At 35.6% G+C, this 23,102-nt stretch overlaps 1 protein-coding gene across 6 annotated transcripts in view; it reads right to left on the bottom strand.

The window, feature by feature from the left end:
- Positions 1-594: 594 nt before the first annotated feature.
- The window catches only part of ZDHHC21 (zDHHC palmitoyltransferase 21), a 45,236-nt gene continuing 22,728 nt past the window's right edge, over positions 595-23,102 (bottom strand). For all 6 annotated transcript variants that reach the window (XM_074812385.1, XM_074812382.1, XM_074812383.1 and 3 more), the window contains 3 exons: positions 22,744-22,860; positions 9,119-9,162; positions 595-8,583 (listed from right to left, as the gene is read on the bottom strand). In XM_074812385.1, the coding sequence (XP_074668486.1) occupies positions 8,451-8,583; positions 9,119-9,162; positions 22,744-22,860 (294 nt within the window). In that variant the 3' untranslated portion in view covers positions 595-8,450. The remainder of the gene's footprint in view (positions 8,584-9,118; positions 9,163-22,743; positions 22,861-23,102) is intronic.

Here is a 23,102-nt window from a genome sequence, read left to right on the forward strand (position 1 = left end):
TATATAACTTTTACCCCTGCATCAGAGGCTCCTACCCTAGTAGCAGGTATGGAGAACTGTGAACTCTGTCTTGGCACAAATATGCCAGAAGGTGCCTCAGTCTCCTGTGCTTGTACCCCCTCATCATCACGGTTTATAGATTTGATTGGTTTTACCTTATGTAACAAGAGTAGAAGGGGGGGAAAAAAAGAGGTGGAGGGGGGGAAGGAGGCTTAATGCATCAGTATAGCTACATAAACATAATTTAATTATTTAGGCAAGAAATTTAACCAATACTGTAACTACTATTCTTATACCAAGATACTCCTCACAGAGAAAGTTTTCAATACTTTCACCAACACTCATTTGTTCTCTTAAAAACAAACAACAAAGCTTAGATAGTAAGTACCTCATGAACTATTCAGTGATTTTTCACAGTTCATTTTTCCAAAACAATCATTTGGGATTCTAGCTTAATCTTGTCACAATAAAAAATACTGAGAAATGAAAGTAATTTGTAAAAGAATTAGGAAAATCTAAAAACAGATTTGGAAAATATTAGCAAAGTATTTACACAACTTTAAACCAATGTAAATAAAATCCAGAGGACAAAAAGAAACTTTGAATTTTTTTATTTAAAAATAAGATTTCTAAGAAATACAGTACATAAGAAATCTCAGTAGTAATGAAAAAATAATCTGTAAATTCGGTCAATCCAAAAAGAAGAAACAGAAATATCACATGAATAAAATAAAGATAAATAAAAGACAATACATTCTCAGTTGAACATACTCTTGCACTTTTAGATTTGATTAAAAGAATACCAGAGTAAGTTTCCCTGTTTGTATACTGTTTAGCCATTCACCTCATAACATTACCCATTCAGGTATAAACAGTGCTAGACCTCCTAGTTTTCAACAAGTCCAGTATAAACATTATTCAGCATTGTTTGAAAACAGTCAAGATCAAACAAAGAACAGATTAGTAAAACTCAATCACATGCCCATGTGTGAACTACAAAATTCAGAATGCTAATTTACAAAAATCAGTATTCTTTTGCTACCTGACGCTTAGATTGAAGCTGTTAAGGAGACAGAGCGATAATTTTCTATTGATAAACTACACTGTAATCTACAGTATATCAGTCTTGGGAATGTGTATAGAAATACTTATTTACCCAGAAATGCACATAAATTACAATTTGTTTCATATTTTCTAACTTGAAAAGCATGTGTTCTACTGTAAATCTGAATTATTCTTACAGTTATACAGGCAATACTTAGATGGCCCTTGTTGCAACAACTGACTTTAATCACTGCTGTAGTCTGGCAAGACACAAGATGCCACTGAGCAATTTCAGCAGAACTGAAGTCCTAGGCCTAACACAGCTCACACATACAAGTACTTCAATGAATCTTGAAGTTCAAATGCTCAGTCACTGAGAAAGTAGTACAAAAATATTTTGAAGAACGCTTCCTGAAGTATTCAGTCATGCAGTATGTTGCATAAGCATGGATACTGTATTTAGAAGTACCGATTCTCCCCAAAACAATCCCTAGCATCATTTGCTATCACTCAGACAGTTCTGAAGGTCTGATATTTTGACTAATTTAGAATTAGATTCAACTTATTAGTGTAAGGGAAATAACTAAATGTATCTTTGCTAATGCAGGAGACAACTCTCAGTATATTTTCTGCACTTGTAACTATTAAAACTATTAACCTTAAAAACCACATATATAAAACAGTCAACATGAAAATGAGGTGCCTCACACAGTGTAGTAGTAACAATGGTAATTATATTTTTATACAAACAGCATACCAAGGAGGAATTTGTCACATTTAATCTGTTCTAAATAACTTTAAACAGCACTGAAATCATCCCTTGTAATGCCTGTATATTGTCAAATAAGTACATTCACTTAATCAAAGATTTTTAATAATCTGTATAGACAAAAACTTCTAGCATTGTATTTTACATATATAATTTCCTAATGACGATAAAGCGAAAGATTGCATCTATATCTCAATTGCCACATCAATATTATGAGTTCTTTTATCCTGAACATGATAATGTGCATGTGAATACTGAATTATCCTGAATGTGAATGACAATGTGATTTGTCATGACATCCCACTTAGCATTTTATTAACCATGTGTTTATAAAGTAATGAGTAAAAATAAATTAGCAGGAATATCTGAAGAACAGCTCAGAACATATCTTTTAAACCAGTTATGTCTGTTAATCAAGAGTGATCCACAGGAGATCAGATTTATTCTTAAAATTCCAAGTATGTGAGAATTCAAGTCTCGCAGCTGGACCAATTTTAAAAAGTTATTTTTTGACACAAGAGCCACAGAACTCCAGCTGCTAAATGTACCTGTGGCAGCACCAGAAAACTGCATGTACTGGCTTAGGTCAGGAGATACTGACTTGGGCAACAAGGTAAAACTAATCTGAATTATATACTAAATAATGCTTAAGGTTACAAAAAGCTCCAGCTATGCTTTATTACAGCAAAAAAAGGCAGCACTTCTTCAAAATCCATAAAGACATGTGACAACTTCTTTTTGCATACTTCAATGTATAGAATCCGTAACAGATTTCAAATCTCTTAAGCAACTGACTGCGTGCTCTCAACCCAAACCCACATGGAACCAGATAATTTTCATATCAAAAATTATACATATATATTTTTAAAATCATACCGATACTCCGTATCTCCACACCTTCCCAGGCTACTCTACCACAGTGTCTATTCTGGCCAAGACAATATGAACATGACTGCAGGTAGGACAACTCTATGCTGCTGTGTGCTCTGTGAGAAGACAGGAGAAGAGCCATCAAAGTTGAAAGTGAGCAGAGGAATGAACAGAACTCATTCAAAGTAGTAACTTTGCTATGGTAGAGAATTCATGACAACAGAAGTTATTTTGTATGGGTAAATGAGACTCAAGTACAGCCAAGAAAGTTCTGATCTCTTACATAAATCACAATGGTAATCACTCACAAGCAGAATTTCTTCCTAGGTGAAGTAAATCCTTCTTGAAAACACTCTCATTTGCACTCTGTATTGACCCTTCCTACTATATAGACATATTAATGAAATACTGAGTGCCAAATGCAAATAATTTGGACAAAAGATCCCGAGCTGAATGAGAAGTCATTATCATCCTGATTTTCTGGGAGACACTACCTGCAGCTTCAACCTTTGAGTCACCAAGTCAGGTTATTTTTAAATCTAACTCCCTCTTTTTCAAACACAAAAATTCATTATGTCATTAATGCCATGAATCAACTACTCAGCAGGAAAACTAAGCGAAACTTAAGCAAGTCATCAGCTTAAAGTGCAAAGTAAACTTCTAGAGATCTGGGACCTCTTGTTTCAAAGGTCCTTCAAGAATTCTCACTAGTTAGCACACCATAAAATCCAAGGGCCATCAAGGGATAATCTCAAAGTGTGATAAAAGGAGTCTCTACCTCTTACCTGATCACTAACCTGATGCAGCTGGAAGATAATAAGTTGAAGCCTACCAGGACTTGAAGAAGAACACCATCTGCCCACTACTCATTCAACCTTGTTAAGAGCTAACAGAGAGCTATAAAGTGGCTATCAGGTACAACTAACAGAAATGTATATTGAGGGCAGAAAAGAAAAATCCTTTCAGAGGGAAATGGTCTGACTAAGAAAGGACAGGCCCTGGAAGCATATACACTGGACTTGTGCTATGTATATACAAACCTGTCTTAAGATTACTTTTATTGCTGCTGCTAGAAAACTACAATGCTCAGCTGGATCACTTCATTAGATTCAAACCTGGTCCACAGACTTCAACATCAGATATGAGATTTTATGGCTAAACAAAAGCTGGTAATTTCTTGAAGTGCAAGAAACAGAACAGTATCTTTGTCTTCTGACAGTTAACTTTCAATCGGTTACAAGACTATGAATAAAAATGTGTTTCTTATACACAATGCTAAAAAAATCGATTTACTATGCTTGTACACATAACACAACTGTAGTAGTACAGGATTGAATGAGAAGTACCAGGGGGTACTAATTAAGATCCACATTGTATTATGCAACTCTTATTCTTCAGAAAGTACACTTAGTTTTTATTTCACAAATAGTTTAGAAGCACTAATACAGTAAAATTGATGGCAATATATGTAGACTGAGCAACAATTTTTGTCCAGAAAGATAAAGACTCCACCATACTAAAAAAGCCTCTTTTAAGGAATGCAATGATATTTCCAGTTGGGATATTGAGAAGACCCAGTATTTATCTTTGTGATATGGTTGTTCCAACAAAGCTGCACTGGCTTCTTAATTGTGAGCTGCAGCAAAACTGAGTGCATGGTGAATACAAAGGGTGGAGATAAACAAATAATACATCTAAGTGACAGCATCCTCAAATATGTGACAGAAACACTCTGCTGTAAGTGATGTACTGCTGGCAGCAAGGCTGGCCAAGTACAGTAAATAATACATTACAAAAAACGTGGGTTATGTTAACTAACAATTTCAGGTTACCAGAAAACTCATTATCATGTTTCACCTGAATGCAGAGTTTACTTGAAAAAGATTCTTTCACAGTACTGCAGAAATCCTGTCTTTGCCACCTCCATTCCCTACATGAATTCCAGACAATGGCCTGATATAGCACAAAACAAAGTACAAATTCATAATTTCTGAAAAGTATCATTTACTGAATAAAATTGGACAACTGTAAGATGAACATTGAATGACATCATATAATGACGGCATGTGTATTTAACTGCATAACTCTCGCTCACTTCATTTGGTAAACTTTGATAATGAACCAAAACAATGCCTTTGGCCCCATCTCCATTTTCCCTGTGCTTTTATGAATCTTCCACTCACATTAGCCCACTTTAGATTCAAAACAAGGAAGAAGCTGCCTAGTTCAAAATCTATCCTACCACTCGATTCTTAGATGGTTTCTTACTCATGAATCCTCCTCAAGACTGAAAATGATTGTGTGTCTCAACTACTCTATCAGCTGTCCTTCAAACCAACAGATCAGAGACTAAGTTGGTAAACATGGTTTAATGCAGAATCTTCTATTTTAGACATCAAGATTTTTCAAATGAAATCTCAAATCTCTGATATTATGAGAAGATAGCAAGGTAGCATTATTCAGTCCTACCAGGAGCTACTCCATACTACAAATAAACCAGGTATTTTCAAATGTTTTCAGCTTACTTTTCATTAGTGCTTTGACTTCTTTTCGTACCCCTCAGGAAATCAAATATGGTTAAGTTCATAGCTAATATCCACTGTGCTTAATAAAGCATGTGTAGTTCTGATGTTATGTTAGGATGAAATTAATAGTGTCTATAAGATTCTTTAAATGAGTAACAATGACAAGCACTAATTAGTCTTAAGAATGCAGTTTCTACTAAAATAAAAAATCGTGAAGGAGACCTGGAGGGAAAGAAGTTGCATTTCAAAGTAAAGGTTCAAAGGATTTCAAGGTTTAAAGGATTTCAAATTAGATCATAAAAGTCTATGTGACCTTTTCCTGCTGGAACAACTGTGAATCAGTTTCAGAAACATTACTCTCATAAACTAGTAATGTGATAGGGTCATTGGCTAAAATTTTAAAAAATATTTGTATTTCTTTTACACTTTTAGAGGCCTGTCATTCAAAGAACAAAGCTCAGTGCCTCCTGAAAATGAAGGCTCTCCAAATTCTCCCTTCCCTCCTCCACGTACTCAGAAATGGGACAAAAAATGAAGTAGCTGCCTTAATCATTTACATACTGATTCCTAATGTATGGATGAATGGGATGCAGAGAAAAAACGTATTTACAAGAAAAATCCAATACCAAAACCTTTGAGAAAATGGGATTCTGTGAAATCACCATTTTCATTTGAGAATCAGGCAAGATTTTCGAGCATATCATTTACTTAAGACGTATGCCTGATACGTCAGCCTCAAGGTTCTTCTTTTGGTCATTTAAGTAAGTGCCTTGGAACTTAAGGGGATTTTGATTTTTAGTTTATGACTGATTGTTGGAAAGGAAGGCGGGATGGTTCTGAAGCTGTTCCAGACGACACCAGTGCGCAGCAGTCTCACCCACGGCAGGCGGCGGGCAGGCCCTGCTCCCCGAGCGGTCACCCTCGCCCCGCCCGCCACAGCCGAGCGCCTGCAGTTTCTTGTGCTGGGTACCTTCTTTTGCTTGAGAATGCTGCAGTACAACACACAATGTGACGTCTGGGCCGCCTGTGGATTTTTATCCCCTCAAAGGCAGCAAAATTTAATGGTCCCTCTACTTCCCCACACATCATGCACAAAAATTAAGTATACTCTCTATGACTAAGGTTCCTACTGTCGAGCAGATTCTGTATTACAGATTTGTTTCTCCGTGCACAGTTAAATTAACTAAAACAATACTAGAAAACAGAATAATTGCATGCCCTCACAGTGAATGTATCAAGAAAGTTTAATTCTTGATCCTCTCAGTAAGCTTCAGAAGTGTATGATCTGCTAACTATGATAATTGATTAGCATGAAAAACTTTTAAAACTACTATGTTTTGTGCATGAAACATTTAAATATTGGCACGTAAAACAAAACTGCTATTACTCCCCTATGTGTTTCACAGATACTATAATACTGGAATTCCTTAAAAAAAGAATACAGCCATTACTTTATGGAAGTATGTACATGCACATTCTTTTCAATTTCAGGCACTGCTCCAGACTTTCCATCCACTTTCCTCAAGCTCCTTTTGTTTAAACATTGCTGCCAACACCATCTTAAAGAAAGTCTAAACGCATGTCTAAAAAAGCCGTGAAAAAAATGGTGGAACATTGGACTTGAAATTTAAATGAAGAAAATACTGCATCTATTTTTAAAAGGAGAGGGAAAGTAAAGTTGGTTCAAATGTTAGAAGTTTACAAAAGTTTAAAATTCAAGTGATTTCTGAGATGCACCTTTTGGAACTTTCAATGGATCATCAAAATCTGTTAATACAATAAAGGGACACCCAACATAGCAGTGACCATATTAAGATTTTAAAAGAACTGATTGAAAAATTTGTTATGAATACCATTCATGACAAATCTAGCCCTTCTTTTTGAATGAACTGTTTACAAATGAACTATTACTCTCTCCAGACACAGTCTACATATATTATTGTGCCTTTTATTATCCTGTTGCATGGCTGTCATTTCAGGTGGATCCTAGTCCTGTTAGACTAGGCAAAAAATACAATAAGCAGCATAACTGAAAATGCTGATGCTGTGAATGTCTCGTAAAAATTCACAGACTTTCAAAAATCATCTCATGCTGATATTTCTATGGATACAGAGGGCTATAATAAATGACATAATTTTTCCAGATACAGCAAAGCTGAGCCAGTAGTTTGGGAATCATTGTCATTTTACCAGATGTAATCTTAAGGATGCTTTCTTTGGTTAACTACTTCCATACTTGAAGGGCCCACAACAAGCTACCATATGTATAAATTTTCAAAAATATTTTCACATATTTCCAATATACAAACACTTAGACCAATTCCAGCTAATCATGACTAAAGAAAAGTAAGTATAAAATTTCTAACTTTATTGACAATATACTCTTCTTTGTGGTACATTATGTTAACTAATTAAATCTGCATTTTTAAAAACTAATCATTCTAGTATCTGTACCATACAACTTTTGTTGGATTGCTGCGAAGATATCCTTGGGATATAGGGAAGACATCCTTTTTATCTGTGTATTTTACCCTGGAACATTTAATCTCTTTTCTTGACATAAAGACATGAATATTTTTCACTAAGATCATATCTATGCAGAAAGATAACTGTAAGATGTAAGAGTTCTCTGTATGAACACACACATTTACATATATTTATAAAAACCTCTCTGAGAAAGGTTTAGGAAGTTTTAGGAAGTTGCCTTAGTTTTAAATGTTACCTTTTATAGTGAAGTGCTGCAGGATTAGCATTGCATATCATACATAAATGGCAGTATCAGGGAATTTTAAACATATGTAGAACAAAAAAGACATGAATATTATCTAGACAGACCTACTGATAAAAACACTAAAAAAAATTCAAGCCAGAATAAGACACTTAGTGGGAAAGCTGACAATCAGTGTAAACTGCAGTGTTTCCTACCAAAAAAAAAAGCCAGTATCAAACAAATAGAGTAAGACTGCATTCCAGTCATTTGGTTTTGGTATTAAACTCAAAGACAAAAGAAATCTCTTTGGAAAACCAACTGAAAGTAAATATGCCTAAAGTTAAACATACAACTTCTATTAATCTCAGAACAGAATCAAGACCACTATTAAAATAAAGCCTGGGGCACACTGTGATGCTTATGATTGGTGGGTGGATTTTAATTGACTTGAAGACTGTCATAGTCCTATTATCATAAAACCTGTAATGCACTTCCAGCATGGAGGACCCATCTGTGCCCACCATCCATCTGTTTAGACATGATTGGCAAAGTGGTAGGGAACTCGCAGTGGTTGCCTCTGCCTGAAAGGAATAAACCACAGGATCTTCCACTGAGTGCCAAAAACTTCTGAGAAGGTCTGCTGCCACGGCTTTCGGGGCCTCGATCTACAGAAGACAGCATTATTAGTGAAAAACAGCACGCCCACGGTGCACTTCAGTCAGCTAGAACAATGCAGGTTGGCTGGGGATCCATTACTGGACTCTGATGAATTGTGTCCCAGCATCACAAATACAGCTTTTCTTTCATTACGGCATGCAGCTGAGACTTAACTTCGGAGAACAGAAAATATCTGTGTCGTCAATCAACCAAAGGCAACTTTTGAAGCAGAGGAGAACCTCGGAATCAATGAAATGTATGTCAAGACACAGCAGAAAGGGTCTTTTGATCTGTACTTTTGAAAGAAAATATAGTTCAACTGGCTTTGGGTAGGGAAGGAACAGGAATAACGTGAGGTTACTTTGTGTACAACCAGTATTAAAAGATTAGTGAGCTGCTGCTAGAGATAGGAAGTACAGAGCACAGTAGCCTGCAAAATAGTCTTAACAAAGTGCCCTCACTTCCTTTTCTCTCTCACACAGTTTAAAACAACTACTCCTTCAGCTTTTCAGCAAATAAATGTAGAAGTTTTACAGTACTTACATGTCTTCACAACAGTTTGACATTTTCTCTATACTTGTAGTGTCCTGTTGAAGAAAACACAATGAAAAAGTATTTATTTACATTCCTAACAGTTAAAATGTCACTATGAAAGCAACTAAATAAAGCAGGGAATCAATTCTTAGCGTACACCGCTTTGGCATTACTCCAGAAGGTTACATATTACTCATACACCATATCAGTTTTAAACAGCTGTGAGATTATATGCACAGATTTACTCAGTCTGTTAAATGATTTTTACAAACATGATGTGAAACTATACTGTGTAGTTTTGCTACGACAGCACATACCACAGAATGTCAACAGAAAATACAGCATTATTACAGCTAAAAATCAGATATTACAATTAGTTCATGGGACATTTAGAAGTAACGTGTGTAAGGTACACTCTTGACATACTTTTCACAAGCACACATTCCAGACTTGGAGTTGTCCACTAAGATAACCACAGGAAAATTTAGTAAATGCAACTACTATCAGATGTAGTAATTTGAAAAGCAGGTGCTATTAAGAAGTTTTAAAATAGTCATCTTCATTACTATTATAATGCAAACAGCACCACTAGGAATATACCATCAGTTTCCATAGTCGCTACAGGTAAATATCAACTAGAAAAATTACTCTTTTAAAATGTAACAAAAACTAAATAATGTGCAGACTGAAGGCACTCCTGCAGCTAACAGTAAATTAAATTCATACTTTTCTTTTCTGAACATGACTAATATTTAATGAGTCACAAAGTTTTATAATTAACAAATCAATTTAAGCTCAGATCTCCCCCAAATAGAACTTTTAAACCTACAAACAATAGTATTTTTTTCTCACTTTTGCACTATATAACAAAAAAGCTTGCTTTGTATCACTTCAATTTTAACTCCAGCAGTATTAGTGTTTTCAATGTACATTCATAGTTCAGTATGTCCCAAAACCACTCATGAGGTCCAAAATACAATAACTTCAATATTTCTCATGGTTCCATCTCCTTTTCATGGCAGCTTGATATTTCCCTTTACTGTTCATTGATTTAGGCATGCACATAATGCACCTGTCAGACTACACTAGCGTTTGAATGGAACCAAGAGCTAGTCTATTGTCCCAGCCATACAGAGACACAAGGGCTGTGGTTTAATTAGTCTGCAACTTCATTGTCGTCTGGAAACACTACCTAGCAATAAAACCATACTGTGGTCCTTGATTGTTCCTGCCATCAGTGCATCCAAATCAGTGCAGGCACTGCTGAGATTCTGCCACCATCTTTCATAAAGCTTTGAAGGGGAAGGGTGAAATGTGAGTGGGAAATAATGTACAGGAAGCTGCTTCCCTGCTTCACCAGACATGGGTGGCCTCAACTCCCCTTGCCAAATTTTGTCCTTTTAAATCCTCTTCCCAGCTCTGATGAGTTTTGGAACAGGATCCCTTACCACATGCTAAATGGCAAAGATCTTCATTCTGCCCACAACCTACCACTGAATCCCAGATGCACAATTGCAAAGGAGAGAAGTCACCTCTTCTCATGCCATCCCACTAGGATGAACAAATTCTTCCTTGTTTGTGCAGGAAAGACATGCCCACAGCAGACTACATAAACCATTCTGGCCCTATCATTAGGTGGATTTGAACAACCACTCAGTAGTGAGAGAGGACAGGACGGGAGGAAGCAGACTGTAAATGCTGTCTGTTGTTTTGATTCCCATAGGTAAATTGCTTCTCCCCTCCACCTTATGGGCCTCTCTAGCATATTCCCTCTCACCTGCCACAGGTGGCAGAAAAGCATTACAGGATACAAGCTATTCTCCTAGTTAGGGCAGGACCTGACTGCATGGCCAAGGGATATTCTGCTGCCTTGGGCTAGCTTTATTTCCAACTCTTGTCAGAACAAATTCCAGCTTTTCTGACCACAGAAAATCACACACAGCTTTCTGAATAAAAAGGACTAAGTAAACAGAGATATTAGTTCCATGATGTTTCAGTGAGGTTGTAACACCATTTTCATGAGATGTTATAGCTCCTTCTGTACCTGCAAAAATATCTCAGCTTTAGGAATTATCTTCTGGTCAACTCAAAGCTGTCTACCTGATAGTACAAAATAATATTGGTATATTTGATTGCTACTGATTATTTGTAGCATGCTAGTCCAAACTATAATTGATATCTAGCTATCAAAGATTTATGCTATCCTTTCACAAAAGGAGCCTTAAAACAGCTTTGGGTGCAGAAGTAACATAACAAAATAATATCTTAAATATGGCTTTGTGCTATGTTTCTCCTCATTGTTTATTCACTAACACTGCTCCCTAAAATACTGTATTTGCAATTTTTGGAGGAATTCCCAGGTTGGGAACAGGGGGCTGTATTTCTTTTTGTTATCACAGCATGTTATCAAGACCTGAAAGATGCTCACCAGGGTCTGCTCCCCTCAAAAATGTAACTCATTAAATTAACAAACTAAGTGAAAGCATCAAAACAGGAACTGCAGAAAATTACTGTAAGGAAAGACTGTCAAGCTTCTACACCTTTAAAATATACTAAGGATTTTAGTTACATAGGAAGTCAAAGGAAACCTGCCTTCCTGCCTGCCTGCCTGCCTTCCTTCTTCCATTAAAATGCTAATGTCTACTTCAGAGTACTTTTGCTTTACAGTAAAGGAATTGGGACTGAGCAGTGAATCCTTTGCTTCTGGGATACTTTTTCAGAATTAAAAGAAGTTTATAGTCACATTTTAAAAGCTGTGAACTAGGGCTGGAGGGAATGGGAGGAAACATCTCTCTGAAGTTCAGCTGCTTAACAAGTGCTGGTGACTGAACTTAAAAAAACAAATTGCCTTCACAGCTTCCCTCCCCCAACACTGCTGCCAAACAGTTGGGCTCATTTGAAATGTACTTTCATTTGAGAGGGAACCAATTTACCTTTTCACATGAAAGTGAAACTTCACAGCACCCCAGGAAACTCGGTAGCCCCTCTGGAGACAGGAGAGGAAGGAAAAGGATAGGACCACGGTTGAGTTTTGGCCTATTATTTAAGGCTTTCTCGTCAGTTAGATGAATTTTTCTTCTTATGGAGACAGGGGGACCACAATAACCACTACTCTTCTGAATGACAAGGTGTTCTGTTCATTAATACATCTCACAAATGACTTTCAAGCAGAATATCATCTCTCTTAATTATGCATTTGATGTATACCAAGGTTTTGCTACAACATAGGTATTATCTGTTCAGCCTAAGAGGCTTTGGCTGTCTGCATCTACTATCAGCTTGGATTACTATTAATACAAATAGAACTCTGCTAAGATATTTCTTTCTTCCAGATTCACTGCTAATGATGTTAAAATCTTTTGGAGAATTGGCACTCATCCAAAAGTTGAAAATAACTTCGTATGTGCAAACCTTCGTATGGCATATCTATTGAGTTCTAGTAATCTCCATCTCCAAAAATCCCGTAAAATTTACAATTGCATACATGACAAAATTTTCTAACCCACAACTGATTAATTTCACATGATGAGTCATCTCGACCCTCAGTCATCATCTGGATTCCAAACAACTATTGTTCCTGCACCTGGTTATTCAGAGACACATACCCATTGATAAGCATCTTAAAGCAACTAGGAAAAAAAAACATACCTTAGTGAGAAAGACAAAATAAACTAAAGGAAATAAACACAGCAATCATTAAAAACTTATCACTGTAAAACAAGAGGAAAATGGCAAAGCGTTTAGAGTCTGCTGAGGGGATGAGGAATTTTTTTGCTTTGAGGACTTACTACAAGTCTGTAAGAGCAGCTTGTCTACGCTAACTGAAGTAAGCTACTGCTATAGCTAAGACTGTTATGAGAGGAATGGAAAGACACATATAAAAGCACCAACTGAATTCTGCAGACCAACTTAAAATTCATTTGCAAATGAACACACCTGCACTAGCTACTATGAAGAATAAATCTTTCACATCTACATTTTTAATTAGCATAACCAACTGCCTGAAAAAAAAGGTTTTTTTAAAAAGATCACAACTTTGCTATAGGATGGAATTCATCATGAACAATTTATCATGGAAGAAGCACATCAAAAGAATATTTTCCTCTTACTGATTCATGTTTTCCAAAGGAGAAGCTGTAATTTGTAATTCACAGGACTAACTCCAAAGCATGCAGCCACAGTACCTGGTTTGATTTTTCTTCCGTGTTTGCTTAAATTGACATATAATAAACACAGCTCTATTTAATACTTGCAATAGAAGAATGTAAGCATTTTGCTATGCTTTCTTAATATGGTATTTTCACATACTCAGTATTTAAGAATCAGCAGGAAAGTATAATAAAGCAGAAAGAGAAAAAACAAAACTTGCAAGCCTTTCTGGATTTGCAGAAATTGCTTCTATCGGAAAGCACAATACAACATATCCTCTATCTGAACAATACATTTTTCCATTTCTTCTACCTAACATCCTTTCATTGTGTGTATGTAAATGACAGGTGACCAATTGAAAAATATAAAATACTGAACATCTCATAGAAAGAATACTTTGTATTTCAGAAATTTTCCTTTTTCACATTAATTACATGTGGGGTTTACATTTGGCCACTTTTTAGCATTGTTTTCTTAATCTAGACTTCTCACAAAAGATAATATGATTAATTTTATCAACTACACTTAGGTTCAGCCTGAAAATTACTAGTTGAGTTTTAACTTTAAGTCACTAAATCAGAGAATTGTGTGCAAAATGAAAAATGAAGCTACACTGTGTTATATCTAGGGAATACTCCCACATTTCTCTATGCTCTGATGAATTTAGTTAAACAGATTTCCAATGTATTTTTCAGATATTAGAAAATAATATAACGAAAAAGCCTCTGATAACAAATTAGGAACAAATCTACAAAGAGGATGATACAAACAGATCTCTCTTCTTCAGTCTATTTCAAATCCTTGGTGTGTTAGGTGCAGATAGCTGCATGACAGCAAGACACATGACAACACATTTTTTTTTTTGTGATACTTACAAATACCTTCTTAAGACAAAAATATTAAGAAAAAAATGCTTAGGAAGGCTAGCTGTTGACATACCTCAGACAGAAGCCATTTTAATGGTCTGATGTCTAAATTTGACAAGCAACATTTAAACAAAATGTACTCAGTCCCCAGAACACTCAAACATCAGTATTATAGTTACTTATTTTCAATTGGTTAAAGGTACTTCCTTTACTAGTTAGAAAAACTGAGATGTAAAACAACTTCCTCCTTAAGTGATGAACAGGATGTTTTTGGCATGATATTTTTGAATCTCCACACAGTATAAAATCTCTTTGATTAATTTTCTAACATGCTTTTCCTTAATAATATTGTAATTATTTTCAATAAAAGTATTCCCACTTTACATAAACCATGTAGTGATCTAAATAAAACAGAGATCTCTTGCCACTTAGTGTGTCTTACACTTGAATTTATTCTCACATTTTAATAGCTCATGAAAGAGGTTTTTTAAATAAATGAAAATTTATTTTGATGGTAAATAGGTGCTTAAGACTATCAGGATACATTCATTAAAAATGTTAAACAAATTGCTAGTCTATTTGAGAAAAATAAGGTAAAGGTACAAAAGACTTTACACAGTTAACAAAATCCCACTGAAAGACCAGGACATCACTAATTCCTGACAAATTTATAAGACTTCATTCGCTCTTCTAATAGGAGATTTACATATAGGTGGATCAAAGGCAGAGACAGGAAAAGGGGAGGGGATAAGAATAACAGGGAAGGTATAGGCAGACAACATGAACATGAATTTATTTTCTATAATCTCTAATTATACCTCTAATTTCAAATTACTATTTGGGTTTATAGTTTATAAACCTTCTGCTCTCCCTCTACAATTACTTTGTGTCTTACACATTATTATATCCAGGTAAAGAACACATTTGCCTGGGAATCCTAATTTCCCCTACCAAACCTAATTTCTTCTGTGCTAAACTTAATTATGAGGATTAATTGTTCCTTGATTACATTTCTGCTATGTTTGAAAAAAACAGGAAAAGCCCTTAGTATTTCACTAATCAAAATAGTACTTAATAAATTATCTGATTAAATATATGATGACAAATATTTTTAATTATAAGATACTTTTAAAGACAAAAAGCATTTTAGCACAACTAGATGAGTCTGTGTATTAAAACAGCAATGGATCAACACTATGAAATATGCAAAGAATTAAAAAGCCTTTGGTTTTATTAACAGAATAACTGCAGTTACATTTTCATTATTTTGCACTTCAGTCTTCTTAAAATTTTGTCTTACTAATTACACAAAGAATTTTAAATTTTTCACTGGCATTTTTTTTGTTTGCACTTCATTTTTGTATTATGCTATAACATGAGATGATAATTCTAAAGAAAATAAACTGCTTGAAAATATTCCTTTGAGATCAATACATCGGAAAATTAATTTGTACAATTTCCATCTTCTTCCAATTTCCTTAAAAGGAAGTTTTTGTCCATTTGAGAAGTAAAGAAGCCCTGAGCAAAATTAATAATGTTCCTTACTATATTCTCACTGTAAATATCAGTCACACTAAGTAAAACAGTTAAAATATATGACTTAGCAATTTCAAGACTTTCATGTGTAGATGGATCTGTTTACAAGAACAACAAAAAATAACTAGTGAAATACATTTGCTACTTGAAGGTGAAAAGGAGAAACACTGCAACAATAAAACATAGCACTTAACAAATAACATTTCTAAATACTTCTAAGGGGAAAAATTTATGTGGTAGGCATCATATTGTGCACCAGACAGAACTTGTAGTTGAACACCAGCTGTTAAACTATTTTTCCTTCCATCTTCCCCAAAGCAAATAAAGGGAAATTTCTCTCCACCCCATCCATACAATGCTGATGCACCAGGATATTGGCATATCATCGTACACCATTCAAACAGTTAATTAACAGGAAACCCCAGTAGCATTAATTAACAAAATCACTGTCCACTTAGTTTATAATAGTACATCTACTACCTTGCATAAAGACCACATGGTATCTATTAAATTTATAAAAGCCCATCTATTACATAGTTCTGCCCCAGAGAAACAAGTTAATTTTTAAATAATTTTAACAAAAAGTTTTTGTCTGCAATACTAACACGCACAAATCACATAAAATCATATTTGATGGTCTATAGTGGAAAAAAGAAGAAAATTTCTTTAATTCCATATAAATACTTTCTTTGAACATATGGAAAAATGAAAACACAAACTGTTTAGTGTTTGAAATAAAAAACAATCAAAGGTAATCCTTTAAAATTAGGGTTCAGATTAGTATCTGCAAAGGATGCTGTTTAACTGAAACATCTGGCAATGTTATGTAGGGAGACAGGCCTTTTTTAACTTTGGAAATTAGATTAGTAGATCAGTTATTTGTACGCATCCAAGTAATTTCTAATTATTTTATCTGGGTCACAGATAATCTGCTTTTACAGGGCTCTCACAATGACATCAGAGGATCACTGCTGAACTGATTATCCTGTTACCTTCCACCATCCATGGGAAGACAGGATTTTCCTTTTGTACAGAGGAAGAGAAAGAAGTGGCTGATTGCTTCAGACAGGTGGCAGCCAACAAAATAATGAATACCACAGATCTTGAGAGGAAGAACACCTCACATGTGCAAAAGGTACCAGCCTTAAAAAAGGTCAGCAAGCTGAATGGTTCTTAGTAGTGTCTGGTGCAGTTTAAACCTCACTAGTTATGAATAAATATCAAATAATCAGACAAGCCATTGTTTAAAAAAGCATGCTATATTATTTATTACTTGTTCTACAGTAACGCCTTGTAGATCAAACATAACCAATGTCAGACTCTTACTGCATAAACAGAAAAAACTGTTTTTTAACATCATTTAACTGAAGTGATGTGAAAGACATACAGAAGTACTTTCTTAAAGCAAAAATAGAACATAAGCAAGAGGAATACAAATTCCAGGGCTAGGCTTGTACTAATATATACATGAGCAGCCCGATGGTCCCACCTTTATAAAAGAGCCTGAATTGCAGCTTTTTAACTCCTAGAATCATAAATCAGAAGCAATCTGTAGTTGATAAGAGATTTTTTTTTTTCTAGGTGAATTTATGTCTTTTCCTATGAATAAATGAATAAATAGGCTAGTTATGCATTTTTTTAGGAAAACAAGTGTCTGTTACATATAAAAATATCAAATAATAGAGGACTTAAAAAACACGTCAAGAAACTAGGTCTTGAGAAAGCAAGTAAATTTCTTGATAGCATTTCATTTGGCTTCCAATTAAATTTTATTATTTAAGGATAACTACAGAAAAAAAGTGATTGGAAATAAAATCAATAACAGAGATATGTCCTCCTCTGATTTTCTTCTACATTAAGTGCAAAATATTCTTTTCTAGATAGACTTTGCATGGTAAAGCAAGCACCAAGCATGGAAGATAAGCAGGCCTTCAATATAAACGCATAATCATTTTGGAAATTACATTGGACAGTGCTTTCTTCATGGGTGAAACTGATTTCTTCCACCCAGTTCTCTAGAAACATGAGAATTATAAGAAGACTAATTGTTATGCTGAGATTTTAAGAAGAGTATCTTCTTAGGATCATAGAGTTCCTAAATTAGGATCTTGAATTTCTCCCTATTTCAGAGGCTTCTGCATTAGAGAGAACTTAGATACTTCTATTTCCAAAGTATCCAAATAAAATGCTGGAAGAAGCGTTAAAATTCAGGATGATGATGAGACTAAAGGCAAACAGACCTTTTGGAAAGCAACTGGAGAAGGAGGATGAAAAAAGCCAAGTGCCCCTTCCACTAGAAGTGTGTTTCACATATGCTAGTTTCTAGGAAGAAAGCACTAATCTCCTATATAGAGGCCACCTCAGCTGGTCCCCTCTTCATTGGAACAATTCATGTCAAAAGTTCCTCTAAGGATACTTTTTGCAACCAACGGTTCTCCTCTCGTTGTAGGAAGTCACCTCTTTGCTCTTTGGCTTCCTGGACCTCCAGATGATAGCCTTGTGCTAATGATGTAAGAGACGCTGTAAATGTACTCAGAGAAATTACTGCATGTTAGCTAACCTGGCATATTAATCACCTTCTCAAGCCTTAAGAACATTCTCTGTTCAAGAGCCAAATTTGAGTACACAAGCTACAAGGTTTTAATTTTTACCAGAGAACACATTTTTCCCAAGCATCTTAGTATCTGTTGAACACACATGAAACAGGTTAACAGCAGATTACATGCATTTTTTTTCTTAAAGAACTTTTACATAATGGATCTACTGTTGTAACCAAGAAGAGTTATGCAAAGACAGGCACAGAAGATCAGTCAACTGCACAGTAACACTGAATTTTGGAAAGTGCCAACACACACAGCAGAATTATTTCACCTGCACTTCATAATGTGCTGCTTTGCTTTCCTGTTTTAGCTACTGCCCCGTTCCAGAAAAACATGCTGGAAAATATCAGATATATCCTTTCCATTACATGTTCAGTTGGGCAACATTTTTTGACATCTGAAAAAATTTATCAAAGAGGAGAAAATGCCAGTATTTCCCCTTAATATCCTATGAAAGACCTGTACTCATTCTTATGGCTTGTCAAGTTATCACTTAGCTTAATTCTAGTAAAGAGCAACTCTGCTTACAAAAATGCTGTACACAAAGGTCAGTTAAGGCAGATTAATTCTATACATTCAACTTTATCTATCTTGCTGCAATGACAAAAGGGTAAACTTACGTAAATACAAAGAATCAGCACGAGTGCTCTGATCTAGGGTACATATTGTGCTTCATAATGCACTGTACATTCTAATCATTTACATTTGAGCAGAGCCATCAGACTGTGGAAATCAACCATAAACAATGAAGCACAAAGTTGCCATTTCAGGTCCTAGCTCCTTATTACTGATGATGCTAAAGAACAAACAACTCTGTGGTTTTATCATCCCACATCGCTTCTGTGAGACTGACACTAAGCAGAGAACATTCTGTGTATGTAGAAGATATTGGAAGACTGGGGATTTTTTTTATATGCATGTCCATATTCCTGCAAAAGTTAGCTTTATATTACTTGGATGAAACAGAAACTAGTGGCTTGATTTCCAGAAAATTATTCAATGACAGTCAAACAAGTCTACCTTATGGAGAATCAGTGAGCTTTGCTACAAAAGGGTCAAAAGTTTTATAAATCTTGAGTTTATTTTTCTTTCCAAAAATACAATTTTGGCAGCATTTGAAATATAGGTAAATAATAATGTTAAACCCCACAAATCTGAACTCGCTGGACACATTTAGCAACAGTATGTATCAATCAAAGTTTAGATCACAGAGCTACAGTGCTGATCGTCTCTATTATTTAAAAATAGCTTTTATCCAGGAGCCGTGGAACTAATCTTGGTTTGATGTTAAACTGCGAACACAGGCATGGAGCATGAACTAGGAAAATGTTTATTATCTGATTTCCTGTACAAGCACAAGTTAAGAGCTCCTCTGCTTCACCTTTTTCAAAAGGCCCATGCTCTTGTCCACCTCTCTTGCACACATCCCTGGGCAGCTTCAGAAATCACTGAATATTAATGCTTCCAAGAATAGCTACGGAGCAATTAATACAGCATGAATGCTTTAACTGTGCATATCTCTGCCTTCAATTTGAGTTTCTTTTAAATTAACCTCAAGTCTGCACTGTTACACTTCAAGGACAGTGTTCTGCTGTTAAATACATTTTGATCTGTACCTTCTACTAAGTTAAGCTTAATTTCATCATTAATTCATTATTTTAAATAGAGCTCATTTCAGATATGATTTGCTTAGTTTATACAGGAAGGTTAGATGCTGAACAGTAACTCCAGCACAGTACACAGTAGGAACATCACTGTCTCTTAGTGATCACGGTTCATTGCTTCTACAGGGCTTGAATGTCTTCCACGCTGTGCACTCAGCACTGTGGGTGGGTATACCCAGTTTCTTTGTTTCCCTATTCTATGCATCATAGGCATGTGTTTGGGGAGCCTGCAGCGAAACTACTCACTCACCTGCTGCCCTCTCCTCTGCCTTTCCCACTGGCTCGCCAAAGCTGTTACTAAGTGCTTATGGAGGAAGCAAATCCCCACACTACAATGCTGACAATAAAAAAACATTTGCACAGAAAGATTTTCTGATACAACTTGCAGACTAAGCACAACCTCACCAAACAGATTTGGCTTCGTTCGTTTGAAGTCTGACTAGTTGTTCCCAAGCAGATTTCCTCAAAATGACTACATTGTTTATTCTTGCCAATTCTATACTCATGAAGAAAGGAATGAAAAGAAAGAAAACAACTGTGCTGGAAATGCTTTGAGCAGGGTATGGACTTGATGACCTATGTTCTTCAATGAATCAGTGCAACAGCATCCACATGGTGTGAATTAATTAGAGTTTGGAGATCCCAGTAATGGATTTCCACTTCCCCAGCAATCTCAACCCAACAATCCCAAACCTAAAAACTTGTCCGTATGAGGCAAGCCCAATAGCTCCTCCTCTACAGGTAAGGTGAAGTGAGAGGCCCTAATGCAAAAGATCTGTATTTTCCAACATCTGCCTCATAGTCCATCCATACCGACAACTACTGTGGTGTGTTTGTTCCACAAAGTCTGACAAAGAGGACAAAAGAGACTATCCAGGCATACTGCAACTCAGCAATCCACAGCATTATGATTTGAGCACATAAAAAGAGGTTGGCCTTGAAAATGCTATTAGCCCACATCTGTTCCAGGGTAGTGGCCAGCTCAGTAAGTGTAATGGGATGTGCTTCACAGTATATTATACAACTGACATAGAATAAAAGATCTTTACAGCACTTTAGAAGAGTTTGAAGTGGTGGTAGCAGCCTGACAGTGTTAAGGCTCAGAGCAGTGAAAGAACACACTGGGAATTCATGCCTGTTGCAGACGCAGCACAGTTGGTATCCTGTGTCAGAACAGAAACATCCCAAGTTTCAGGTGTATCTGACAGAATCAGGTTCAGTCTGAGAGTTTTATTTCATGTACAGTAATAGTATCTGAATGGATGCTGATGGCCACTGCCAAAATTTAGTCCAGCTTCTGGCAGCACACAGAACACAATGGTAGACTCGGGTTTTGTTCCTTGTTTTCTTCTCTATCATTTCTGTGTTTTAGTGTAGTACCGATCACACGGCTTTTTGTTCCTTCTCATATATTCATTTAACAGAGACTAAAAAGACATCCACATTTCAGCATCTGAACTCTAATGCTCCCCGAGTTTGTCTCTCCCACTACTGGAAGTGAGGGTTAGCAGAATTCAGTTAGATACCCAGCAAAGCACAGTATCAGATTAGAAAAAAATCCCAACTCTAGAGGATGCAGACACAAAGGTTGTGTGCCAGCATTTAAACAGGGAGGTGAGAACCTGTCAGCAAGACCCTGGAAAAGAAATCAGGCACACAGTAAAGGGGCACAAAGGTAATCTGTAGACCTGAGGGTTAACAGAAAGTGCAGAAAGCAGTCTGGTGAGGTAGCTGGAGGATGGCAAAAATAATACACAGCATAACTACAGTCACACAAAGAGCAGAAGGCAGTAAACTTATGTAAAGGTAATACAATAGAAACAATAAACAATATTATTGTTTTATCTAACAGAAGGGAAAACTATACAGTAATTTTTGTCCTTTATTCCATACAAAGGAATTACATAATACAGTTAGGAGGTTTTCCATTACACGCCTAGAAAGGTTAATACTGTGTAAACCTTCATAATCCCAAAATGAAATCTCAGGCAGATCTCAATCAGTTGTAGTCCCAAAGATGCTGTAATCTTGTACATTATTGTCTTTAAAAGGTTTTTCAGGCCAGATCATACACCCTTTCAGACACGTACAGATACAACTAATGTACTCTCTCTGTTCAACACTGCAGTACTTCAAACACTTCTATGGATTCTAAAGATAACTTCCAAGAACTCATTGGCAGTGATTAACTTCTAATTTACAGAGCAGGATGTCACAGCAATAAAAGCTTGTTTCTTTTAGATATTTATTACATTACCAAATTCATTTAACTGGAAATTTTTTTCCATGTAGAGGATTTTTTTTCTGTACCTTTAAATACAGAATATGCATTTGGACTATAAATTGTACATGATTCCATTCGACAGTTTGGTAACTGAAGAGATAGGAATGTAAGCACATTTAATAAAATACTTAACAAAAAGTCTGTGTTCTCAGAATATATGATTTATCAGTGTGACTCACTGTCACAAAGTATAATTGAGACCAGAACACATAAGAGTTTAAGACAGAAACAAAAATCAAAACCCACAAATACATACCTTGTATGCTGCACGATTCTGGGACAATGTATGGTTTTATTTTACTAATACAAATCAGGAAATTGCCTTAATAGGTGAATTATTAGACACTTGTTTGTTAGAAAGCTTCTTAAGATTCCTTGGACACAAGAGGCTTGACAGAGCACATACCAAATAGGTCCCCACAGTGCAAGTGTTTCTCTATTCTTCCCTTAAATGCAATCTGCTTTTCTGCTTTTATTAATTTTATTGAAAATAAAACATATTTATTTATATATACTTCTAAAATCAGATACTTACAGTGAAAATACCCATTAGCTGAGTGTAAAAGAGTCCACTTATTCCACCTAATATTATTAGACCCATGAAGGCAGATATTCTTAGGAGAGCAAGTTCATGCCTAAATACAAAAACATCCTAGAACAAGACAGAAAGAAGAGAGAGAATTTAGCCCTTACAAATTAATTCCGTTCTTTGAACCAACTGGAAATATTACATAAGAGCTGTTCCCGAAGACTTACAGATAAAGGCAAGTATTGGATTTTTGAGCTACACTGGAAATCACTGATATATTTATGTGCTATAAACTATTAATCTTTTATTTATTCATGTAAACAGTTGGGGGGTTTTTGCCAGACTGTTAAAAAACCTTATTCAGG

Source organism: Strix aluco, chromosome Z, assembly GCF_031877795.1.
Source record: "Strix aluco isolate bStrAlu1 chromosome Z, bStrAlu1.hap1, whole genome shotgun sequence".
NCBI lineage: Eukaryota > Metazoa > Chordata > Aves > Strigiformes > Strigidae > Strix > Strix aluco.